The sequence below is a fragment of the Danio rerio genome, chromosome 10, assembly GCF_049306965.1.
Source record: "Danio rerio strain Tuebingen ecotype United States chromosome 10, GRCz12tu, whole genome shotgun sequence".
In the NCBI taxonomy this organism is placed as follows: Eukaryota; Metazoa; Chordata; class Actinopteri; order Cypriniformes; family Danionidae; genus Danio; species Danio rerio.
In genome coordinates this window covers 18,841,339-18,865,821 of record NC_133185.1, presented here as the reverse complement: position 1 = coordinate 18,865,821, position 24,483 = coordinate 18,841,339, and the positions used below count along the sequence as shown (strand labels likewise).

Sequence of the window (24,483 nt, the reverse complement as noted above, 5' to 3'; positions counted from 1 at the left end):
AAAACATAAAAAAAAAAAACCCCAAAAAAACTCCATTAAGATGCGTTCCAGAATGTTTTCAGTGAAAAACAACATCATATTGACTGCTAATTCAGGAAGCTTGCAGAATCAGCAGTGAAATATTTATATGGTGGTAAGCTTATGCAATATTTATATACTCTTCATCGCTGCCATTTTTTACGCAGCGGATGCTCTTCCAGCCGCAACCCATCTCTGGGATACATCCACACACACCTTCACACACACACTTATACCCTACGGACAATTTAGCCTACCCAATTCACCTGTACCGCATGTCTTTGGACTGTGGTAGAAACCGGAGCACCCGGAGGAAACCCACGCAAACGCAGGAAGAACATGCAAACTCCACACAGAAATGCCAACTGAGCTGAGGATCAAACCAGCGACCTTCTTGCTGTGAGGCGACAGCACTACCTACTGCGCAACTGCGTTGCCAAAAAGTTGAATTATAAAATTAAAAAAATTATCTATTTTTGTTTGTATTATTGACTAGTGGATACCCTATAAACGAATTTCTCTCTACAAGTGTTTTCTAAACCCCCAGCATCAGGCCCGGATTGGCCAATCGGGAGGACCGGGAGAGTTCCCGGTGGGCCGGTCTGTTTTTTGACCGCGAGGGCCGGTGTTTCTAGCTGCTTGCACTCTCAGCAGTCCATAGCCTCACTCTTTTTATTCATCATATTGTCTCGCAGCCCCATGAGCAGAATGCAACCTGCAGGGTAATGATCATGTAACTATAATTCCGGCCACTCAAGTGTATTAGCACCATTGTGGTCCAGTGGTTAGCATGTTGCGTTATGACGTCGTCGATCCGTGTACAAACCTCACCTTAGTAATTTTTTTTTTCTTTAAGTTTTATTGTTAAGACATATAAAACTGTAAGGCTGTTGAACATTTGAAGTTCTAAAGCAGCTGTTTTCTTGAAAAAGACGTGATAGTGTAATTAGAAACTGAATTGGGAATGACCTTATTTTAATATAGTCAGTCGTGAACTGAGGTGGGCCGGTCTAATGCTTGAAACTCCCGGGCTGAAAAGGAGTCCCACTCCGGCCCTGCCCAGCATCCTCTAAAGGCCTCAGGTAATGAAAATGAAAACGTTTTGTTAATCCACCAACAGGGGGTGCAATAACGACATAACTCAATTTAGTAGGGGAAAGTTCAAATACACGTTCATTAATTTTCCTTTATTCATTAAGGATGGCCACAGCGGAATGAACCACCCTTCAATTATACGGTATACCATAATTAGATGAAAACGTATTTGGAAACATTTTCCAGTAGTTTGTATAGCCTTTTATAATCACAAGGCTTTTATGTTACAAGGCTTTGTTCAAATAAACATTTATTCATCTCAGATATAGAGCAAATACAAAAAAAAACTGCACACAAAGGTACACAAAATAATTTTGCTAATTCAATACAACAACAAAAAATAAGCACTAAATACAATCGGTAGCGACAGTTCATTAAGAGGCACCAAATACATATTCCTCCAATATTCATGGACACAACAAATGTATGCGGATTTCAACACACACACACACACACAAAAAAAAAAACCACACACACACACACAGACACAGAAGACACACCAATAAATAAAAGTGTAAAATGCAAGTATGGAAATAAATAACCCATCTAACTTTAAAGGGTTAGTGCAGTTTGTAGAATCTAGGGTTGATTGGGTTATATAGTTAATAAATTCAAACAATGGGGTAAAACGTATGCTTACACATAGTCTCAACACAAACATGTCCATTTTGGGATGTACCTAGGGCCTGTACCAGATTAGCTGGCTAGCCAGTTCAGTTTTAGTTTACATTCTGGATTTTGGGTACCATAAAGGTAGCTTAGGGTTGGTTTGATCGTTCTTTGTTGCCATGATGTCTTAGGCTACACTGTTAACCTCCTCTGGGACAGGTTATGTTCTGCTTTAAAGATCGCAAACCAATAAACTGTAAGCAATGGGCTCTAAACCAATGATAAACTTCCAGTGAAAGCTTAATGTGACTATTTTCAATTCCACAAGGTTGCTTTTACAGCATGTTGTAATGTAATTACAATATATTCAGTTAAACAGACTTAAGTTGTTAATTTAGTTGTTCAAGTGTTAAATGAGATGAAAGACTGGTGTAAAATAAACTGTCCTATTTTAAAGACATGGCGGGGGAATGGAATTTAATGCAGTGCTTCCTGTCTAATCTGAGACCCATTTCATATCTAACAGGCAGTGAAGATCGCTGATATGTAAAGAAATCCGATCTTAAACATGACAATTTTATAATGGAAAGACAGGTCACCAGAAGCCCTCGAGCTGCCTGACTGTAAATTGAAAGTCCATGTGCAGATAGCCCATAAAGCCACTCCTCCTGTTCAAATGAAAAGTCTCTGTTTAGTGAAACACAGTCGTCAGATCTAAACGATAAATGTACACATTTTTATATATAGCTGCAATTAAAAAGATTATTTATTTATCAGTATATAAAGCTTTAAAAATGGCATATGACCATAGATCTGAGTCCCTGCATAGTACACATTATAGGGTATATGCCGAGCTAGTGTTTTTCCCATACTGATAAACTTCTGGTGACCTGTTATTATGAACTTTTTTCCATTTTATACGGTTCCTTTTGCATTGACATTGTAATGTAATTCAAATAAAATCAGTTAAATAAACTTTGGCATTCATTTAGTTGCTCAAGCGAGACAAAAAGCCACTTACTCACACGCGCCTGTCAGAATCTGCAGGCTAGCGCAGAAACTCCATTGAATATACTGGGGTAAAATAAATGCTTATAATATAAAGACATGGTGGGGAAAATGTAATTTAATGCAGTGCTTCTTGTACAATCTGAGACCCACTTTATATCGGATATCACTCAGCTAGTGGCTGATTTTAAAGAAAACAGCCCATAAATGCGCCGATTGTACATTGGCATACAGTTCGCCCGGAGCACTTATCCCAGGTTACTGGCAAATTAAAAGTCCTATTAGCATGCTTCGGCATATACCCTATTAACTATGCAAACTTGACATCTTCACTTAAATTCATAGCATTTTTAAACCCTTTAATCCTTGCCTGTGTATTGTGCCAGTACTCTTGTGCGAAGTCAATCAGAGTATCTTCATGTTTTAAGGTAGATGATTATGCATGTGCTCATAAATTCAGTATCAAAGCCTGAGTTAACTGAAAAAGTTGATGATCAGCAGCACATCCCGATCTTACTAGTTTGGTTTTGTTAACTTAAAGGTGCAGTAGGTGATCTGCCAAAATGCAAACCGCTTAGCATATTATCTTTGGACGGCGGGGAGGGATTGTGATTCAAAGCCACACACCCCGAAATCCCACCCCGTCACAACAGCGGACAGACAACCCACTAGTTCATGTCATTCGCCAATTACTTAGTGCCAGCGCCGTGCAGGAATTACATTTATTACATAGCCACACTTACACAAGTGGTGCTCGCTGCAGAGCCATTTGGGCGAGCTGAGCTCCAGCGAGGGGGAGCTTGAGCTCCACCTTTTTTGCACTTCTTCTACGAGTGATGTCACTGGGGGTAGGGTTAGGGGTGGGGTTGGTGTACGCATTAAAACAGCTTACAGGAGGAGGAGCGAGAGCTCATGCTCCCCCTCGCTGGAGCTCAGCTCTGCTCAAATGGCTCTGCAGCGAGCACCCTCTCCACTTACATGCTATTTCAGAGCGAATATTCATTTTAGCGGTAAACAGTATAGGAAGGCTGTCATTGTTCAAAAATGACCCAATGTGAATATAAAAGCAACTTCAGCTCAGTAAAGCAGGTTAGGCGGAATAGCGCTATTTACTGATGTTTTGTTGTTAAACTAAATATAAATCTACATTATCGATGCTGTAAAAGGACCTTATGAAACTGAAAATAATCACATCAATCTTTCACCGGGAGATTTCAGTGGCTGAACAACACTTTTGTGCATATAAGTCATTCATAACACAACACAATCGAACATAAGCTTAGCCTGACTAAAATAGTTTTAAAACAGAACATTACCTGTCTAACAGTAATACTCCAGCCATGGTGTTGTTCTTCCTCCAGCGTGCTTAAGTAACTCCAATATTGATTCAGGAGTTTAAAAGTTTTAATTCAGCATTTGATTTCTCCCGGTCTGTCTCATGACCGAGCGGCTGCTTAAGCAGACGGGCACGCGCGAATGACGGATCTGCGTGAACAGATGTGCAGAAGTACGAATCTACACTCACTGACAGACAGTCTGAGCTGCTTATCGGAATTATGAGAGATGTCGGTCTGACAATTTTTAATTGGATGAAATTTTTTTTGTTTTATGCTTTACCAAGAATATAAAAATACATATAAACACATTTAACTGTAATCATTACTATTGGACTGTGAAGAGACTTTCAACCAGCACAACAAAAAATGTTTCTGAAGACAATCACCTACTGCACCTTTAAACCTAACCCTGAGTTTGTTCAGCCACCATCATGGTACAGGCCCCTGATGTTCTTTAAAATGAATCTGTGACAGTACGTCTTAATAATAATGACAGTAGAAATAATAAATAACATTCTGCTTGCACTGAAGAAGCTGCAACTTTTAGCTAAATGTCTGCAGGGAGTGTATGAACATTCAAACAAAAAACAATTGATTTCAGTAACCTGGCGAAGATGTACCTGTAATCAGCATGATTTAGATGAGAGGTAGTTTGATGTTCAACCATACTTGTGAAAAATACAGCTACTGAGTCAGACAAAAACCCATCGCTTATTAAACAAAAAAACATTAGCAATTATCTATTCTATGGGCTCAAAAGCCTCAGCTAAAATTAAAGCTAAAGTAAACATTGTTGAAAGCCTCTAATCCATAGCTCTCAAACTCAGTTCCTGGAGAGCCGCAGCTCTGCACAGTTTGCTCCAACCAGAGATGGCAAAAGTACACACATCCTTTACTCAAGTAGAAGTACAGCTACTCATGTTTAAAACGACTCTGGTAAAAGTTGAAGTACTGACAACACTTTTGTACTAAAGTAAAAGTAAATAAGTACGGCCTGAAATGAGTACTTAAATATAAAGTATTCACCTGTTTTAGTTTTAAAGTGGTAACCACACTGCACATCATGTATACATCTATACAAAATTACGCGCATTTCTCATTTTTCGGTAAAGATTTTGTGGCCAATTGTTAGCTGCAAACTAGTCAACCAACATCAATCTACAATATTATATCATTACCTGGACACAAAACATAACTTTACACCTGTTACGCACAATAGCTGCCATACTACATATACAGTAGCCTAAAATAACCTAATGTAAAACTAAAGTGGCTTTCCCTGTACAGTATCCAGAACAATATAGACTTTATTTAAATCTCTTATGTTGTTACTATTAAAATCAAAGATTAAATGCATAACCATTGAAGAAGCACTTAATAAATGAGGTTATCCAGAAATATTCTATTAATTTATAAATGAGCCATTTTAAATGAATCTGAAAAAAACAATTTAGTGACAGATAAAGATTTGGCTCCACCAATTGGACATTTTGGTTTTAATTTAATGTAATCTCTAATAAAAAATAATAACGTTATACTTAAAATTTCAGCATTTGGAACAAACAAATCATTAAAATAATTATAAATTTAGTGTTAAACATGACAGCTAAGATGACATGTAAGATAGACATCATTTCAGTGTTAATAATGGGCTTTGGACAAATATCCCATTGAAATATTTTGTGCGTCTCATTTACCTGTGATCCGAATGATCAAAATGCATCTTATTACCTAGGCCCGGTTTTTCAAAAGTAATCCACTAGGATTTTGGATAATGGATTGGATCAAATCTTGAAAATGGTGTTTTTCAAAGGAAAAAACGGATTACATAATAGGATTAGATCACTTTGAATAAAAAAAACTGGATTAAACTGATCCCATTAGAAGGGTGGATTCAGTGTGTCTAAAATGTAATGAAAACTTTAAAAAAAATGATCAAATAATACTATATTTGGATCATGCAGTATCTTACAAGATGTCCTATTTATTCATAAGGTTTAATTGTATTTGTTCATCCGTCAGGCTACAGTAATTAGGTAGGCTTTAACGTGTTCAGTCTTTCAGTATAGGCCTACAACAAAGTAGGAAGAGTTTGACCTAATAAAATAATCCCCCAAACTGCTGTCAAAATTGACCAAAAACAATACATTTTATTCCGTCACTTATTGATATACAGTTGAAGTCAGAATTATTAGCCCCCCTTTGACTTTTTTTTTTTTTTTTTTAATATTTCCCAAATTATGTTTAACAGAGCAAGAAAAGTTTCACAGTATGTCTGATAATATTTTTTCTTCTGGTGAGTCTTATTTGTTTTATTTAAGCTAGAATAAAAGCAGCCTTTAATTAATTTATAACAATTTTAAGGTCAAAATTATTAGCCCCTACAAGCAATTTTTTCCCGATAGTCTACAGAACAAATCATCTTTTTACAATAACTTGCCTTATTACCCTAACCTGCCTAGATAACTTAATTAACTAGTTAAGCCTTTAATTGTCACTTTAAGCTGTATAGAAGAATGTCTTAAAAAAATATCTAGTCAAATATTATTTAATGTCATCATGGCAAAGATAAAATAAATCAGTTATTAGAGATGAGTTATTAAAAATTATGTTTAGAAACGTGTTGAAAAAATCTGCACTGGGGAAAAAAAATAAACAGGGGGGTGAATAATTCAGGGGGGCTAATAAAGTTATATTGACCCCACACTGACTATTCTACTTGTTGCTCTTTAAATTCTACATTGTGATTTCCTATCCTGATAAGATCTGGTTATCCAGATTTAGTGATCTTGAAAAGTTCCTGAACAGATCAGACTAATCCAATCCAATGTTGCTTTGAAAAACTGGCTCAAAAAGTAAGCTTGATTATATGATCACGATTCATAAAAAAATAATTACTAGTCCAGATTAATTTTATCCGGATTAAACCTTTTAAAAAACCGGGCCCTGGTATAAACATAAAATCAGTCATGTTTACATCACAGATTTCCTCTCTCTTATCAAAGTTCGCCATTCTTGCCGTCCGCCTGAAGAGAGGTCGAAAAAGCCACGCGCTGAGCACGCAGGCGCACAATGACAAAAAAAAAAAATGATTGAATCAAAAAGGTGTTCAGATTGTGCAATAATAATAAATATTATAGATTGCCCCACAAAACACAGTAAAACTAAAGTAATGAGCCTGTAAGAGTGAGAGTAAAAAGTTGTCAGAAAAAAAAAGCAGTGGAGTTACTGTAAGTACTGATACCAGAAGTACAGTAACTAAGTATTTGTATTTCGTTACTTCCCATCTCTGGCTCCAACCCTGATCAAACACAGCTGATTCAACTAACGAAGGTGTTCATGACTCTTTTGAACACCAATATTATTTGGGATCAGCTGTGTTTGATAGGGTTGTAGCTATTCTCTAATCTGTATCACTGCACTGACTAGAATCTATACATTCAGAGCATGTATTTAGAGTGTAACATGCTGTATTATTTAGTGGAATTGATTGTACTTTTGGATGTAGACACAAGGAAATGCTTCTTGGTCATATAATTTGCTCAGTAAGTATAGACATCAAAAAATACATTTTGGATTCTAAGACTTAAAACAAACATAAATAAGTGCATATGTAATTGAAGCGTTGTATCATTTTTAATACTAACACATGCTGGTGAGCATTTCAATCATTTTATTGTGGGGGGACATTTTCGAAAGTGTTTTTGTTTTGACTGTGATTAGACCTTGGACAGCAGGCCTGATTCTGGAGCGCTGACTTTAATGATGTTCTGGATCTCTTTAAACTTTGGATGCTCTTTATCAGCCACGAGCTGCAGCAGAACAGACTCACTGGTGGTGATGATGATTCCAGTGCGCGCCAGCCGCTAAAGCAGAAAGAAATGTTAGCATTCGCAGACTTCATTACCCAGTCAGACTATGTTATGTCTGCTTGAGTTTACAACATACAAGTAACATATGTATGAGTGTAGATTTGTCATGCTCTAAAACTGGAATTAAACTACTTAGGCTAAAACTGAAACCAACAATAAATTATTAATAATTGATTAATCCATTTAATAATAAGAAACAGTACTCAAATAGACAACTAGTTGAATAATGCATTTAAATTGTGCATATATTTTCATACACATCTTTGAAATGAAATAATTAGATTTACATGAAAAATTAGCTTGTTTTTATGACAGCTTTAATGCAAATTACCATAAATCATGAAGACAAATGGTTAAGTAAAGCGATAATAAATCTGTTCATCAAATGCTCATCTCCACAGCTACTGAGGTTTTTTCATAAATGTAGTTATGCTGCTTTGCTTCTTTCAACATTCTGATGTTCATTCAAATTTATTTTGTGCTATAATTGCTAGTAAACAACATTGCTTAATACACACCAGATGTACATCTTAGGGAGGCTTTTTTTCAGTTTATGAATGAAAATTTGCTTTTGTATAATGTTATTATTAGTAGTAGTAGTATTTATTATTTGCATTTTTATATTTGTTTTAATAAAAACAAGTTTTGATTTGTCCATCTGTCTGATTTTGGACAATATGGGGTATAGGATGTGTGTTTGGATAGAAATCAGTTTTTTAACCACACTACATTATTATTGTTCATTTATTCGTTTGGTGGAAATTAGAACTGAATTTAGAAATAGTTTTGAAACAAATCTTTGCGCTTAACAACTTAAATTATTCATGTCGGCTAATGGATGTCTTCAGTGGAGAGCGTATAACACTGTTTCCTCGAAAGTAAAAGATTAGAGTAAAAGTAATGAGAAAGTAAAGAGGCCGAATGGAGAGGGCTCGTTCTATATTCTCGTGTTGCAGATGGTCTGTTTAACTGTTTTCACGCTAGTAAAGGATTTGGTTTTAACTTTCAAAGTCAGCCATGTAAATAGCAAATGCACTATGGCGTGACGCAACTGACTCTTAAAGGGCCATGAAACCCCCTCGTTTCAGCAGGGTGTTTTCACACCTTTACTTTGGAAAAAGTCAGAAAAGTGGGCGTGTCCAGCTCTGTTTATGGGGGAGTGTCGGAGGAACTAAAGTGGGAGGGTGTGGGAGTGTCTATTCGAGCACGCGCGAGTTTCAGAGTCAAAATACACAGACACACTAAGGAGAAAGTGATGGTGTTTAACCTACATGTAAGTTCTGTAGTCGAATTATTTGCCAAATTATTAAATGGTGGACTTTAACTGCAGTTAGGCTCTTTCCTTCAGGGAATTCATTCATGCCCCTCGCGACAAACAAGATATTTGATTCGAGGAACTGCTCTAAGCGTGTATTTTTCATGCAATGTTTGATACCGCACGGCGAATGAGAGAAAAAAACCCTCCGCATTTCCCGGAAACTTAGATGCACACAGCAGGTAGTGTCAGAAAGTCGCGTGTGTTATTCCGGTCACAAAATGCGGTAAAAACCCTACACGAGGTTAAAGTTTGGTTGTGGTGCTAACATGTTTACACTCGGTGCAATAGTTAACTTAGTTCTATACGAACAAACTGAATAAACAAAGAGTGCTGGTTGGTCACTTACCAAATCTGTAGATTCAGGACAATCACCAGCAACTAGAGCCGCGTCTTTATTAAGAGAAGACTACAAGCGAATCCGGATCTCAGCGTTTGCAGATGAGAACAGCTCTCAGGTAAACAATGTTCCTCCTTAAACACGCAAGTTATTGTTGTCGAGCGTCGCTTAATCCACACGTGACTCCAGCTGAGCTCTCACAGAGAGAAAATGAAAACGAAACTTAACTGCAGCAAACAATAAAAGAAACACTTCACGCTTGTTTTGCCAATACAACGTGGTGTCTCTGTCGTCTAAACACTGTGACTAATGAATATTAATGAAGTTGCACAATAGAGCGCGCTGATTGGTTTGAACCAAGCCTTACTCATGCATTAATGCATCACACTGTAATAAGACGTAATAAGACACACTCTGGCACAGACGTCCAGTATGCACGCTGGAATACAATGCTATTATGTCATGGCCGTGACGCAGCTTCAAAAAATTTGTTTCAAACCGCAAAAACAACCAATTTACACTTTTTAGTGAAATATAGGTGTCCTAATAGTGTTTTTAGCAGTGTGGGACACATATACGACTGTCAACAGCTCAAAAAATGTGTTTTGGTGTTTCGTGACCCTTAAAAGGGAATGGGAGATGAGACTCTGATTGGTTTAATGCACATTATGCTCAAAACACATCTATAAATCATTAAGAGAACAAGCACAACCCTGTTAGACCAGGCACAACCCTGTTAGCCATGGCGCAGAGCATATTTTTCCATCCTTAAAATAGCAAAAGTGGATTCGGACACAACCTTAATGCGTTTGCCCAATGTACTTTAGACTTTGCGCCTAGATCGTAACATAGAGAAAAGTGTGTTCAGTGCAATTTTTCTGGAGTCAAAGGACAGTAATACATTTGCAGAAATACAACCCACACATTCGGTACATTGACATTTATTTTAATAATTTGATGTGGAAGTGAGTGTTTAGAGTGTTTTGGTATTTAAAACCTACGTTTATTTCTTTTTGATAACTGAAATATGATTATTTTGCATGTGTGTATTTGCAGTTGGTCAGGCTCTATTAAGTCAAATATTTATTCCATAACATAGTTTTTCTTTATAAAAAGTGAACATCCGTCTTACCTCTAGAGCAAACATTCTGTCCATCATGCTTCTGGAGGATGTGGCATCAGCAACAATGTGCACTTCAAAGCCTCTTCCAATGAGATCCAGAGCTGTTTGCTGAATGCACACGTGAGTCTACAAAAACACTCCTGTTAGTTTTATCTTCTGTCTTCAGCAAAGTTTAATAAACAAATCACTTCTTAGCAGAAAGGAATTCATAAATGTCATGAGACTATTCTCATTTCTTTAGGGCAACCAGAGCTGGGAACACCTCCCAAAAGACACTATAAATCAAAAGGCATCTACGCTTATGTTAGTCTGTTTTTCCTTATCCCGAGGTGGCCACGATCCTGAACCAGGATTAAGCAGATCCTGAGCAGATGCTGTGGTGGTTATGGAGGAGTGGAGAGCATGAGACAGATGAGTCGTTTTAGGTGAGCAGGTAAGATGAGAAAGCCAAACAATTGCATTACAGGGGTATATTCACAACATAATATGCAACCGATTAGAAAAAAATGTAATCAAAATTAAAGCTAGGCTAGCCTAGCCACCTCATAAGCTGACTATTCAACAGCTTAGTTCATGCACAGCATGAGAGGTGAATTTTTTAAATAATCGAAGAATAACTATTTAAACTGGGATTTCCCTTTTCTTAGCCTAAAAGATTAATTGTTAAGCAATAAAATATAGTGTTACTAACTGACGAAGAAACACGCATGGACAGTGCTTCTACATAATTAATTCATAGAAAGAACAGCCAGAAAGGGGATTATATTAATATTAATCCGACATCAAATATAATAACAACACTAACCTTCTATAACGTCATCACCAATGACTAAATCTCCAAAAGACGGACGAAAACATCAGTGAAAATCAGTGAACAATCAGTGAAAAAGTGCTCAGTTTGTGATCATAGCTTATATGTAATTACATAGTTTATATGTAATTTCAAATATTTGTAGCTTGAAAGGAATAGAAACATGACTGGATTGTGCTCACTCTTACAGTCCTTACAGGCTTAGTCACTTTATTAATCAGGGCAATGTACTGCAACTTTTTCCAGCATATGTTTTACACAGTGGATGTCCTCCCAGCTGCAACCCAGTACTGGGAAACACCCATGCACACTCTATTCCATGCATACACTATGGCCACTTTAGCTTATTCAATTAACCTATAGCGCATTTCTTTGGACTGGGGGTAAAACAGGAGCACTCATTGCAAACCCAAGCGAACACCGGGAGTTCATGAAAACTCCACACAGAAATGCCAACTGACCTAACCGGGGCTCGAACCAGCGACCTTCTTGCTGTGAGAAGATCGTGCAACCCACTGCGCCACTGTGACGCCCTAGTGTTATTCAGTGGTTGTTATCTCAGAATAACATACTGCACCTTGGAACGTCACGACTGACCAATCAGAATCAAGTATTCCAGAGAGCCATGTAATAATATGCTATTTTTCCCCCAAATCTGTATACAATGTGATGCATTTTAAGGGAAATGTGGGAATGTGGGGAGCCCAAACTGGTCATCTTTGTATTTACTTACCTCAAATTAATAAAAATTTAACCCAGGCAGTAAACAAATGCTTCATTCTGTTTCAAAGCATAGTAATGGAGAGTTTTTTGTTAATCTCTTGCTGGCACCCTTTAAAGGAATAGTCCACCCAAAAATGAACATTCTGCCATCATTTACTCATCCTCGATTTGTTCCTAACCTGTTAGAGCCTCTTTGGTTTAATAAACAAGAAAGAAGATATTTTGGACAATGTTGAAAACCTGTCACCATTGACTTCCATAGTATTTGTAATGAATGTTTAACAGAACAAAAAAAAACTCAAACTGGATTGAAACAAGGGTGAAGGGTGAGTAAATGATGGCAGAATTTTTCGGTGAACTATTTCTTTCATTTTTTTACTTGCATCTGTATGTTTTGCAAGTCATCTACATGCATCTCAAATGATTGATAAAGACATCCATTCATAAATGACCACTGATTTAGTAGCCGTTGACAATTAATGAACTATTGACTGTAATTCTAGAACTGACCTCAACTCCAAAGAGCACAACACTGCGGACTCCAGGAATTTCAGCCAGCGCAGCCTCCAGCTCTGGTATCACCATGGAAAACTTTGTTTTGGGGAAAACTAATTTTGCTCCAGTCAGATCCATTTCCTGCACTGTGCTGCCCAAACCTTTAGGGTACTGCTCAGACACCACCACAGGAATACCCAGAATACGAGCCCCCTGAAGCTGTGCCAACACAAACACAAAATGATAATTAAAATGAATCCAATTATTGCAGCAAATGTGAAACTAGTAATGGGCTGTTGTTGTCTGTCTTGGATTTGGTTTTCTTTTGTATTAGATTACTCTTCTTTAATTTGTATATATGTTGGAGTAATAATGAAAAAGAAATTCTACCCGTGATAACAATCAGACTTCCCTTCCTAATGATGAAGTCAATAACTGATCTTTCCAATAAATAAATGTAAGAATGTGAAGTTTTGCATGTATGAGCCTATTTACGAATAGTGATTTACTGATGTTCACTCTAAATTCACTTCATAACATCATTTGAGTGACAAAGGGTATACAGTGATAAAGGGGAGGTCACTTTGCATTACATTACAAATATACCTCATGGGTAGGACCAGACAGGATCTGCTGACATTTCTTGCTACTTCTGCTGAGATTTTTGCAAAAAAAATCTGCAGAATTATGCAAAATGATTTTGGGCGTATTGTAACCCCACCGGTCCTACACCACCCAACCCGCTCCGAGCTGGGATCGAACTGGCAATCTTCCACATGAGAGTCAGTTACTCTAACAAGGAGTCTACAGACCATGGCCTCTAGCATCTATCGCTAGAGCACCTATAGAGGTCAGAGGAGTGAGGTTTACCTGCACAGCACTCACTAGCTGGCCTCCGTTACAGTATCATAACTAAAAAATAAATATATTACATGAAAAATAATCAGTTTTTAGCTTTTATTTAATGTTTACAATGCAAAACCAGTTATATCCACTTATTTGGTAAGCAAAGCAAGTTATACATATAATACATCTCCTAAAAGAGAGAAGACATTACTTTACAAACTGTATTGTAAATAATTAAAATGAACATTTTTATATTAGTCAATAATATCAGCTAAAATAATTAAAAAACTGAATAAATATAGATTTACATGAGTAAATAAATAGATTCAATGATGGGCTAAAAATGTGTGGATTTCTGCATGTGTAGATTCCAACTTATGGGGTGTTTACAACCGACGTGCTTTGCGCGAGTAAATCATGCAATTTGCAAAGAATTAGACACAGTTTACTTGCTTCATTTGCTCGTGAAATTCACTTCACAACAGATGTGAATACACTTCAGTTTCATTGCAAACTGATTTGGATTTTACTGCTGACTGGATGAAGGCCACTACTACAGCAAGCTCCTGATTGGTTAACGTGGTGCAAATTTTAGGCAAAGTTCAGATTTTTGAACTCCAGCGATTCACTCAAATGACACATTATGCTCATCATACACTCAACTCACACAATATCATTCACTCAAATCACACCATTTACGCTGCATCATTTGCACAAACTGTGCCACAGGATGTCTATCAGTTTCACGATATTGTGATAACTGCTCTAAAATATATTCTTTTCAAATATCTGGGTAAAAAAAACAACAACGTTTTTCCACTTTGAACACAATGTATTTTAATTTGGGAAACATTTATAATATTTGTAACAGTAATTATGTCAGGTTAAATAATTCAGTCCCTCTTTATATTGTCGCTTTTACCTGTGAACTTACATGATAACTAGATGTGTAAGTAGTATGTAACTACAGTGTATGTAAACACTGGTACATAGTATTTACTTGTGTATTACTGTATTAACTACAACACTTACACTGAATAGTATGTGTATGTTCAAATGCACTGAATAACAACACACTGAATAAGTTCAAATGTGTACCAGGACATTAAAAACACAATCTTTGATAAACTACCCTTTTTAATGTGAATTACTGATGTGATTCTAGAATTCACCTTAAAACAACATATAAGCATAAGGCATTTGTATATTTCTATATACACTTATACTTTTTTTGCAGAAGTTTGCTGTTGTTAAATAGTTGCACAAAGACTTAGGTTTTATTGACCTTATTCTAAAATGCGGAAGTGCGCCTGTTTTCGCGATTGTCTTAGAACTTCCGTTAAAGTTGCCTATGGGAGAAATGACAAGGAATAATAAACGGCAAAAAACGGTCAAACTACTTGCTCTACAAACAAATGTTTGCATGACTATACAGACCAAGTAGATTAATATAACATGGAAATATCAGTTTGCAACATCAAACAGCGAAACGAGCAGTTTTTAATGTCTAAAAATTAATGGAAGTGAATGAGACCGGATGTCTCGTGCCAAAAAGATTCAAATGGCAGCGCCCGCTCGTCTGCGGAGAATAAGGTCAATACATTACACAGTAATTTGTGACCATTTTACAATTTATATTGAGTGGACAGTTCTTGAGAATTTACCCTGAAATTACACTGGTATCACAACGTGAAACATTCTAATGCAGCGTTAGTTCTGCCATTTTTATTCTAATACTGTGTTCAGTAGTACATGGTATGCAAACAGTTGTGGGAGTGGGAAAACACCTGGAAGTACACATTGTTGTTACACAATGCACTTCTGTAATTCATGTTATGAATGTATACTTTTTCTTAGTGTTGTTACTAATATTCTGTTACACATTTGAACGTACACATACTATTCAGTGTAAGTGTTGTAGCTACAACAGTATTACACAAAAAATACTATGTAACAGTGTGTACATACACTGTAGTTACATACTACATACACATCTAATTACCATGCAAGTTCACAGATATAAGCGACACTTAATATAAAGTGGGACCAATAATTGAAATAAATCATTGACTTCTGCTGTCTTCATTAGTTTTGAAAACACAGATTTCTTTACATTTTAAAACGGCATCTTTAGATATCTTTTCTACTGGAGAAAAAACAAAGAAAAAAATCATAAAATAAAAAATCTTACACATACCTTAGGAACGCTATAGCAGAAAATCTTAAAACCCTGACTTTTCCAAACTGCGCTATACCTAGAAAACGGTTGTCGTCCCATGCCTAATGGAAATCCCTTGTGCTTAATGCTTTTGTCTGGAGTGAATGCACTATTATTTATTAGTCATAAAAATAGACAAAACGGCTTGAAGGACACAAACCATAATTTGGCAAAGTCATTCGTTCATAATCTTCATGTTTTCTCAGTTTATCAATTTCTATGTTCTTTTTCTTCAGCTACAGGGATAGTTGATGTTTTTACTTTTGTAATGCAGATATGGAATGTTTGCATAAGGGCGCCCTCTAGCATCCCCTATGAATGAAACATGTCACAACACTCAATTATTTTTGAGATTTTGCAGATTATTTTATTTTTGCAGATTTTGTTTTTTAAAGATACAAGACTTTTTCAGGATATATGCAGGAATCCTAAAGGTAATTTGAATACCTTTTTAGGACTTTTTAAAGACGTTCTCATAATATTTTAACACCTCATCGCCACTTCAAGTTCTAACCAGTATCAAACCTTTAACTTACTAAAAAGTTGTTTTATAAACAGTTAGTAATAATAATAATAATCATAATGATAATAATAGTAAGTCATTACATTTATATAGTGCTTTTCTAGACACTCAAAGCGCTTTACACATTAGGAGGGAATCAACTCATCCACCACCAGTTGTAAGCTAATTAAATAAATCAATGTAGCACAACCATGCAACGGAACTCAGATAAGCTCGGAGGAATCAAAGCTTGAATGAATAAATTATGCAGTTGTTTTCAGCGACAGGCTTAAGCCGCTGTTCAAACTCGTCTTTTTTCAACAAGGAGTACGCAAACGTATATTTTCGCATTTTGCCGTCTGTTTCACTCTATGGTTTCAATATATGTGGAGAGCGTCAGATCACCTTCCTTTGTTTGTCGCAAATTACATGACATCACCCGGACGGAGGAGCTTGGATGGACATGCTCCGGCCCGAACCAATTACGTGGATCGAGCATGCCGTTGTTAATATAAGGAGGAAAATAAATATATTTATACTTTTTTAAAGTCAAACACTTGCAATGCTTGAACAAAACGTAAGCAATTAAGACCTATTAAAAACTTTTAAGGGCCTTCATTTTCTCATAATTGCTTTATCAACTTCTAATACTTTTTAAGACCCTGCGGACACTCTGTTTCTGTGGGTCGTCATCAGGGGCGGCGCTAGACCCCATTTACTAGGGCATGTGCCACAGTAAAAATCGCCAGTGCCCCAGTAAATGCTTTGAGATGTGATTTACTTTATATGCAAAGTGTATTTATTAAGAGTGGTAATTTCAAAATTAAGACATTATTCTCTATGTGCAAATGAACCAACGCTGATAAAAGCTATGCAGTTTAATCAAAAAACAAACTGAGCATGTGCACAGAAAACACCATAACCGCATGCCTCACGCACCACTCCTGCTTGTCACTGACGTGCTGTTCTGCTCTCGGTGTAATTGCTGGATGCGAACATGCACGCTGGAAAACTAACCGCGCTGCTCATGCGCCGCTTATGCATTGTGAAACTGGTGTAACAGTCTTGTATGTGGAGGTGTCGGTACGCAGTGACTTTTGCAAGTTGACAAAACAAAATTTAAATAATATGATGGTGATCTTATTTAGATTAAGTATGGCTCCCTGTATGAAGCAAAAAGGAAGGATGATGAGTGAGGGAGGTAAGACTTAATAAACCTAATTCTCAGGCATGAGCCAGGTCTACGACAACATTTATTTGTTTTCTTTTCGGCTTAGTCCCTTTATTTCCAAGACGACACACAACAGGACGAACATAATTCTATAAAACATCTTTTTTGTCTTCCATAAAGTTGTTTATAAAATTTTATTTTAATGACGTTAATATTCATGCAAAAGATATCTTAAATTATCTTAGCATCACTCCAGTTGTGTCTTAGTTTTTCAGTTACATTTAGGATTAATTTTTGTTATTTATATATATATAGCAGCTGTGCCCCAGTAGAGCTTTATGTCTAGCAACACTCCTGGTCGTCATTAATCAAATACACACAAAACATACTGTGATGTCATTTGTCTAAATTTGTCTTGGATTACACTGAATATAAATCTTTTTTTGCTTAAAATCAAGATCATGATACTCTCACAATTCTGTAGATGTAAAATAAAGCTTAATATGAGATTATTGTTTTTTCTTAAACATATGGTAAAACAACAATATTAATATTATGTGTAGGTCTACTGGTTTTACATAATTATATTCTACTTATAATAATTCTGATGTTGAATTATGTTTGAGATATATGCTTGCAATCTGTCATTGAGAACATTATTAGACAATTTTATTCACTAGTAAAATCAACAGCAACTGAATATTATTTACAACTTTATTACCTGTTACTCACAGCCTATGCAGGTTCTGTACACTAAAGTAGACGCGTGCAAGTCTATCATTAAGTAAGGCGCGCCGGCACAGTCAGCAGCTCACGTCTTGTGTGATTTCCCGGCCGCGAATACATCATTATATAAAGACAAGAATGACATTTTTGGGTGAATTATACCTTATAAATACAGTATGTGACTCTTTTAACATCATTTGGAGGTGTCCATGTCGCTGAGCAACGTGTGTGAAACAATGAAAAGACTCATGCAGCCGCCTTTGCTTCTCTCCTGAACTTGAAAATATAATTGGCAGAATTGTAGAAATGCTGGATTAAGATCGTCTAGGGCAGAGATTCCCAAACTTTTTTATTCCGAGACCTACCTAGGCAAGTAATTCAATCTCAAGACCCACCACGATATTTTAATTTGGAAAAATGGGTAAAAAAAATGTATCCATTCAAAGTAGTCAAAAATATATGGTGTGTGGCTTTTTGGATTTTGCGATTTGATATGCACAAAATGAGGCTCAAAGTGCTTTTTGTGGGATTCTGGCTGTAACTGTGATCTTTTTTTGTTGAAAAAGATACTCTCCTTTTTTTAGAAGAGAATATGATCAACCTTTAATCAAGCCCCTGGATTACGATCAAGCCCCGTCACTTTGCAGTAAATTCCACTGCTAGTGTAAAGTCATAAGAAACTAAATAGCTTTTTGATCGACTACTACAAGCTGGGAAAACATCAGATAAATATGCCAGTGCAATTAACAGTATAGCTGAATAGATCTAATATTTATACATTTGCTTGAGGAAGGACTGACGGGGGTAGTTACGTTACTATTACTATTTTCCATAACATCTATGCCCTTTCATAACATTAAGTGACGTTAAAACTAACAGATAGCACTATAGCTATTTATTGATTAGCAATCTGTCAATGCTGGGATGTAAAAAATATGGGACAACAAATAGCTTCAAATGATAGAATACATAGCAAACATTAGAAAATATTGACAATAAAATAAAAGGTTAAGCCTATTAAAATCAATGGCCTATACAGAAAAATAAATAAAGCTATAAAATCTATTGATGAAATCTGATTAAAGTTACTATAGTTATTTAGTGAAGAGCAGCAAATGAATCTCTCATTGTGTTTTGTTTGATAACAGAGGTGTTACTGTAAGAATGCACAGATCTATAATGAAGCATTCGACTACTTTAGTAACTGTTTGTGCTCAGTTAAGATAAAATTAGTAGTGTTTAAAAATAAAACGAAAAAAGGAAGCACTTTTCCGACGGTCCCTTACTGAGAGCTCCACTCAGCGTGAGCTCTACCGGCTAAAAGCAGATTGCGAGGGCTCAAACAGAGCTGTGCTCGTAATGTCGAGCAAAAAGAAAAAGAAAAAGACAGCTGTGAAACATAACCAGCTTTGTCTTTTTGTAGGAAACACACTTTAGATATTTTTAGGTTAAGAGGTTTTTGAGTTATTGCCGTCAATCGTACTGGTTTTGATTCACCGCAATGTAAATACAGCTGCAGCTATGTGACGTTGCGCGACCCACCTTTGTTCACTTTGCGACCCACAGTTTGAAAACCCTTGGTCTCGGGGGCCGAATCGAGATTGCGATCTTTTTTAGATTAATTGTGCAGCTCTACTACTGGTCTACATGAACTGCAGTCTTCTAGAAATAAAGCTATGGTTCAGCACACCAAGACTAATTTCCAACCTGACTTAAAGAATCATGCTTTCATTTGAAGAATCAGAAAATTTACCAGCCTCTGGCCAACACTGATGATGTCACCAAAGTATTTGATTGCAGGTCTGAATCTCTCTTGCATATCACAGCAAAAGAAAACCGATGTGGCCGGTGAGAGGTTTCCCAGTGTCGTGATCTGTGGTAAAGAACCAGGCATATTTCACACAACAAATAAATAAAATACGGAAGTAAAATCTGGTGTCTGTCAGCACTGACATGCTTTAAGGTTAAAACACAAGCCACACTAACAGCAATAAAATCACTAGTGTAATCACATTTTTTTCAGTAATACATCTAAATTCTGATCTTTCCAGATGACAGGATCAAGGTCAGTTCATCACAAGGTCATTCGGAATTATCCAACCACAATTCTAGACCCTACTTTCATCTATATACACACACACACACATTATTCAGTGTCACAATAGCTCAAACACCTAAAAATCTCTTCAGGCATTGAATAAAAAATAAAAAAAAAATTTAAATGCTAAGATGCATCACCAAAACGCTAATTAATTTCAAGGCTATTTCAAGAATTTAAAATATATAATACAATTTAGTTTGATCACTTATTCTACTGTATTTACCAAGGATAGGTCATTTTTTTAAGACTGATGTCCTATAATGATTAACGAAAGAACATTGTATTGTATATGTAATCATAAAAGTTATTCATTTTTATAGTAGTGACTTTAATTTAATAAGTTTTATATGTTTATATAAAATCACTTCTTGCGGAAAACACGTTTTAAATCAGTGTTTCTCAACTGGTGGGTCATGACCCGGTAACATTTTCAGTGGCTCGCGGCGTGTGGGGTCAAAAAAACAACAAAAGTTTCATTTTTAACTTATTTTGACTTTTATTTTGAAATGCATGCGCGATAACCCTACTGTTTGACATGTGAAATTTCATTTAATTATAGCAACAAATATGTCGAAGCGCAAGTACGACCCTGAATATGTAAAGTTTGGATTTACATGTATTGACGACAAAAAAGACTTAAAGCCTAAGTGTGTCATAAGTAGCAAGGTGCTCTCACAAGAGAGTATGAAACCTTTTAAATTAAGACGACATTTAAAAACCAGACAGCATGTTTTTATTAACAGTTCAGTTTAGTTCATGGTAACAGAACCTTTCCTTACCCTGACTGTTTACAGTATTTGTCATTTTTACTTTGTAATATTTCTATAATTTGATACATTTTGTTAAATGACAGCAACAAATTATTGTTTATTTGTAAGTCTTTGTGATTTTCTTATGATTTATCTGTAACTACTTGTGTATGTTAACAAATGAATACAAATAATTATAATTCCTAAAATTGTATTATAGTTCCTAAAAATTTGGGTCGCGGCTTGATGACCATGTTAAAATGTGGGTCCCATGGCCAAACAAGTTGAGAACCCCTGTTTTAAATAGTGTGTCGAAATGTGTTCAAGAATTTGAATATTTTAAAAATGTTAATAAATGTATAATGAGCAAATCGTCGCGCTGTACCCAAGTAAATGTCTGCTTTTAAGACATTCTTTTAGCCTTATAATTTGATGTTCCCATCACCTCACTGTACTGGATTTTACCAGGTTAAAAAAACGACATGCTATCAACATGAAATCAGATAAGAGGAACCAAAAAGCAATATGGTGTTTACGACATCACAGAGAAGGTAGCATTTAAAGGTTTAAAAGCACTAACAGTTACTTGTTTCTAAGACTATTTAAAAGCAATAATTGACAAATAGTCACAGGCAAATTTAACTTTTATGACAAGGCAGCACAGACTGGGCCAGTAACAATCCTGTCTACTGTCCCGAGCGTCTTGTACGCTGGCCCCATCCGGCAGTCCTTATTAATGAGCCCTGTAATTTATTATATTATACTTTATAAAAAAGCATGTTTATATACTTTATATGAAAGCACGAAAAAACAAAAATAAAATAATAATAATACATGAATGCAGTTTTAAACAAAAAATATGTAAGTCTATCTGAGAAAAGTCCAATTCGATAACATTCATGTATACAACCTTGCTAAAAAATCCAGCTTAAACCAGCCTAGGATGGTTAGCTGGTCGACCAGCCTGGTTTTAGAGGGGTTTTGGCTACTTCCAGGCTGGTTTCCAGTCATTTCCAGCCTGATCTTAGCTGGTCAGACTGGAAAGTGACCAGCTAAAACCATCTAAAACCAGCTTGACCATCCTGGTTTAAGCTGGACATAGCTGGTTTTGGCTGGGCTCCCAGCCTGGCTAGGCTGGTCAAGCTGGTTTTAGCTGGTCATCTCCCAGCCTGACCAGCTAAAGCCAACCTGGAAATAGCTGGAAACCAACCTGGAAGTGGCCAAAACCCCTCTAAAACCAGGCTGGTCGACCAGCTAAAACCAGCCAACCATCCTAGGCTGGTTTAAATTGGATTTTTCAGTAGAGAAATGGAATATAATATGAAATTAAACGAAATTACAGTTCAGTTAATTAGCAACAGATGCAGACCGTTACTTTAATTGTAATAACCAACTAACGTTAACGTTAGTAGCATTTTACACGTACGCTAAGACCGCGGTCCCTGCATAAATATGATAAACAAAACAAACACAGCATGCAGTTTAACAGTGTCTTCATAGAACCTCAAGCTCATTCAACAAAAGTTTGAGCCTCATTTCCGCAGATAAGCGCAACAGTTTTACATTCTACATGACTGTCATAAAACAGCAGAATGCTAAATTAACGAAAGTATGTGAAATATGAGCTTACATCCATTTGCAGAGGCACTAATCTCAGCCGACATTTTTCTGAAACCGTGAATCCTTTCGGCAAATCAATGTACTGACCCCATTCCTCCGAGAAATACTGAAGTACCAGTTTACGATGAACGTCGATTTGAGATCCGTAAATGGAAAGAAACTTCTGGATAAGCACTTCATATCCAGAGCCCACAGGCACAGACGAGGCCCGAGAGAATACAGAAAAGGAGAACAAAACCGGGACATGATTATTGTTGCTGTGTGTGTCCGCCATGATGCTTCCGAGCTCTCGTATGAATAATGTCCGACTCACAAGTGAATCGTTCTTAAGAATCGGTTCTTTAATGTTTCTACCTGAACTAAACCGAGCTCACACATTTATTCTGATTACCTGTTTATTTTTAAGTGTTCATTTAGCATAACGCTAAACATGCTAAAGGCACTAAATTACTCATACTAAAGATACAAACTAAAAATCCACAGATCATCATATATCTACGCCATCTGCATTTTATCCGTTTATAAGTGCATTTCCTGTAAACTGAACCCATGACGTTGGCACGAAATTAGGTTAATGCAAACCTGTAATGTGGCTGCATGTTAGAAGTTTAAATAAACTGTATTTAACGTACATAAAACGCGATGGTTATATCCAACTGAATCGTTTTAATGGCCCAATGAATTTAACAGTTCAAACAAACCGATTCGCCGAAATGATTCGAACTTCCACGGTTATGGATTGAAAGATTGAAACAGATGATCTCTTCAAAGTCACCCTTATACATTAATCTGCTTCCTGCTTGATCTTAACATTAAAAATTGATAAATAAATAAAAAACATGTGGTACACAAAGAACAGCTGACGAAGATAGATTGTCCGGAGGAGAAAATAAGTATTTTCATTTTGTTAACTAAATATGTTTTAACTATAAAGTGACTGTTTTTTTTTTCAGAAACATAACTATAAAAATAAATTATTCTTAATTATTAACTATTTTTGTTAATTATAGTAACTATTTATCATTATAAATTAATAAATCTTGATAGTAGTTATTACAACTCAAACTTCAGTCATACAGTTTTATTAACATGCATCCTGCTTTATTACACATAAGTCAGGCTTGGACACTTTTTTTAACAACTTTTTGAAGTGAAACCATTAAATTGACTGAAACGCTTTGTGATTATCAATGGTCTCAATGGTATCTGAATGAATGGTTAAATGGGAATGGAATAGAATACAACATGATAAAAAAAAAAAAAACTAGGCAAAGCAGTGGCGCAGTAGGTCCAAAGTCCAAAGACATGCTGTACAGGTGAATTGGGTAGGCTAAATTGTCCGTATTGTATGAGTGTTTGTGGATGTTTCCCTGAAATGGGTTGCGATTGCAAGGGCATCCGCTGCGTAAAAACTTGCTGGATAAGTTGGCGGTTCATTCCGCTGTGGTGACCCCAGATTAATAAAGGGACTAAGCCGACAAAAAAATGAATGAATGATAAAATCTATAATTAATTGACAATTTTATTATGTAGTGAAGTGCCAGCAAACATAGTCAATGTTACAGATTCAGACAACAAATTCAACATTCTTTAACCATCAGCATCATGACATAATTATACAACAGCTCACAGATGTAATGGTGAAAGATGACTATATACGTTGCAGTTAAATAATGTTTATAACGATAAACAAAAGGAGTTTGCTCCCAATCTCAAAGTTTGTAGTAGAGGTAGCACATGCCTCCTGCTGAAGGAGCTCCTATGTGAGCAAAAGCTTAAAGTGTTTCATTTCACATCAGCAAAT

General features: G+C 36.2%; 1 protein-coding gene across 2 annotated transcripts; it reads right to left on the bottom strand.

The window, feature by feature from the left end:
- Positions 1–1,346: 1,346 nt before the first annotated feature.
- isoc1 (isochorismatase domain containing 1) lies at positions 1,347–22,970 on the bottom strand. 2 transcript variants are annotated; one of them, XM_073914055.1, is made up of 6 exons: positions 22,690–22,970; positions 19,963–20,082; positions 12,762–12,965; positions 10,727–10,843; positions 7,793–7,933; positions 1,347–2,390 (listed from the first exon to the last, which is right to left on the bottom strand). In XM_073914055.1, exons 1-6 carry the CDS (start codon positions 22,951–22,953, stop codon positions 2,169–2,171), a joined length of 1,068 nt encoding a protein of 355 aa, XP_073770156.1. In that variant the 5' UTR covers positions 22,954–22,970; the 3' UTR covers positions 1,347–2,168.
- Positions 22,971–24,483: the final 1,513 nt, after the last annotated feature.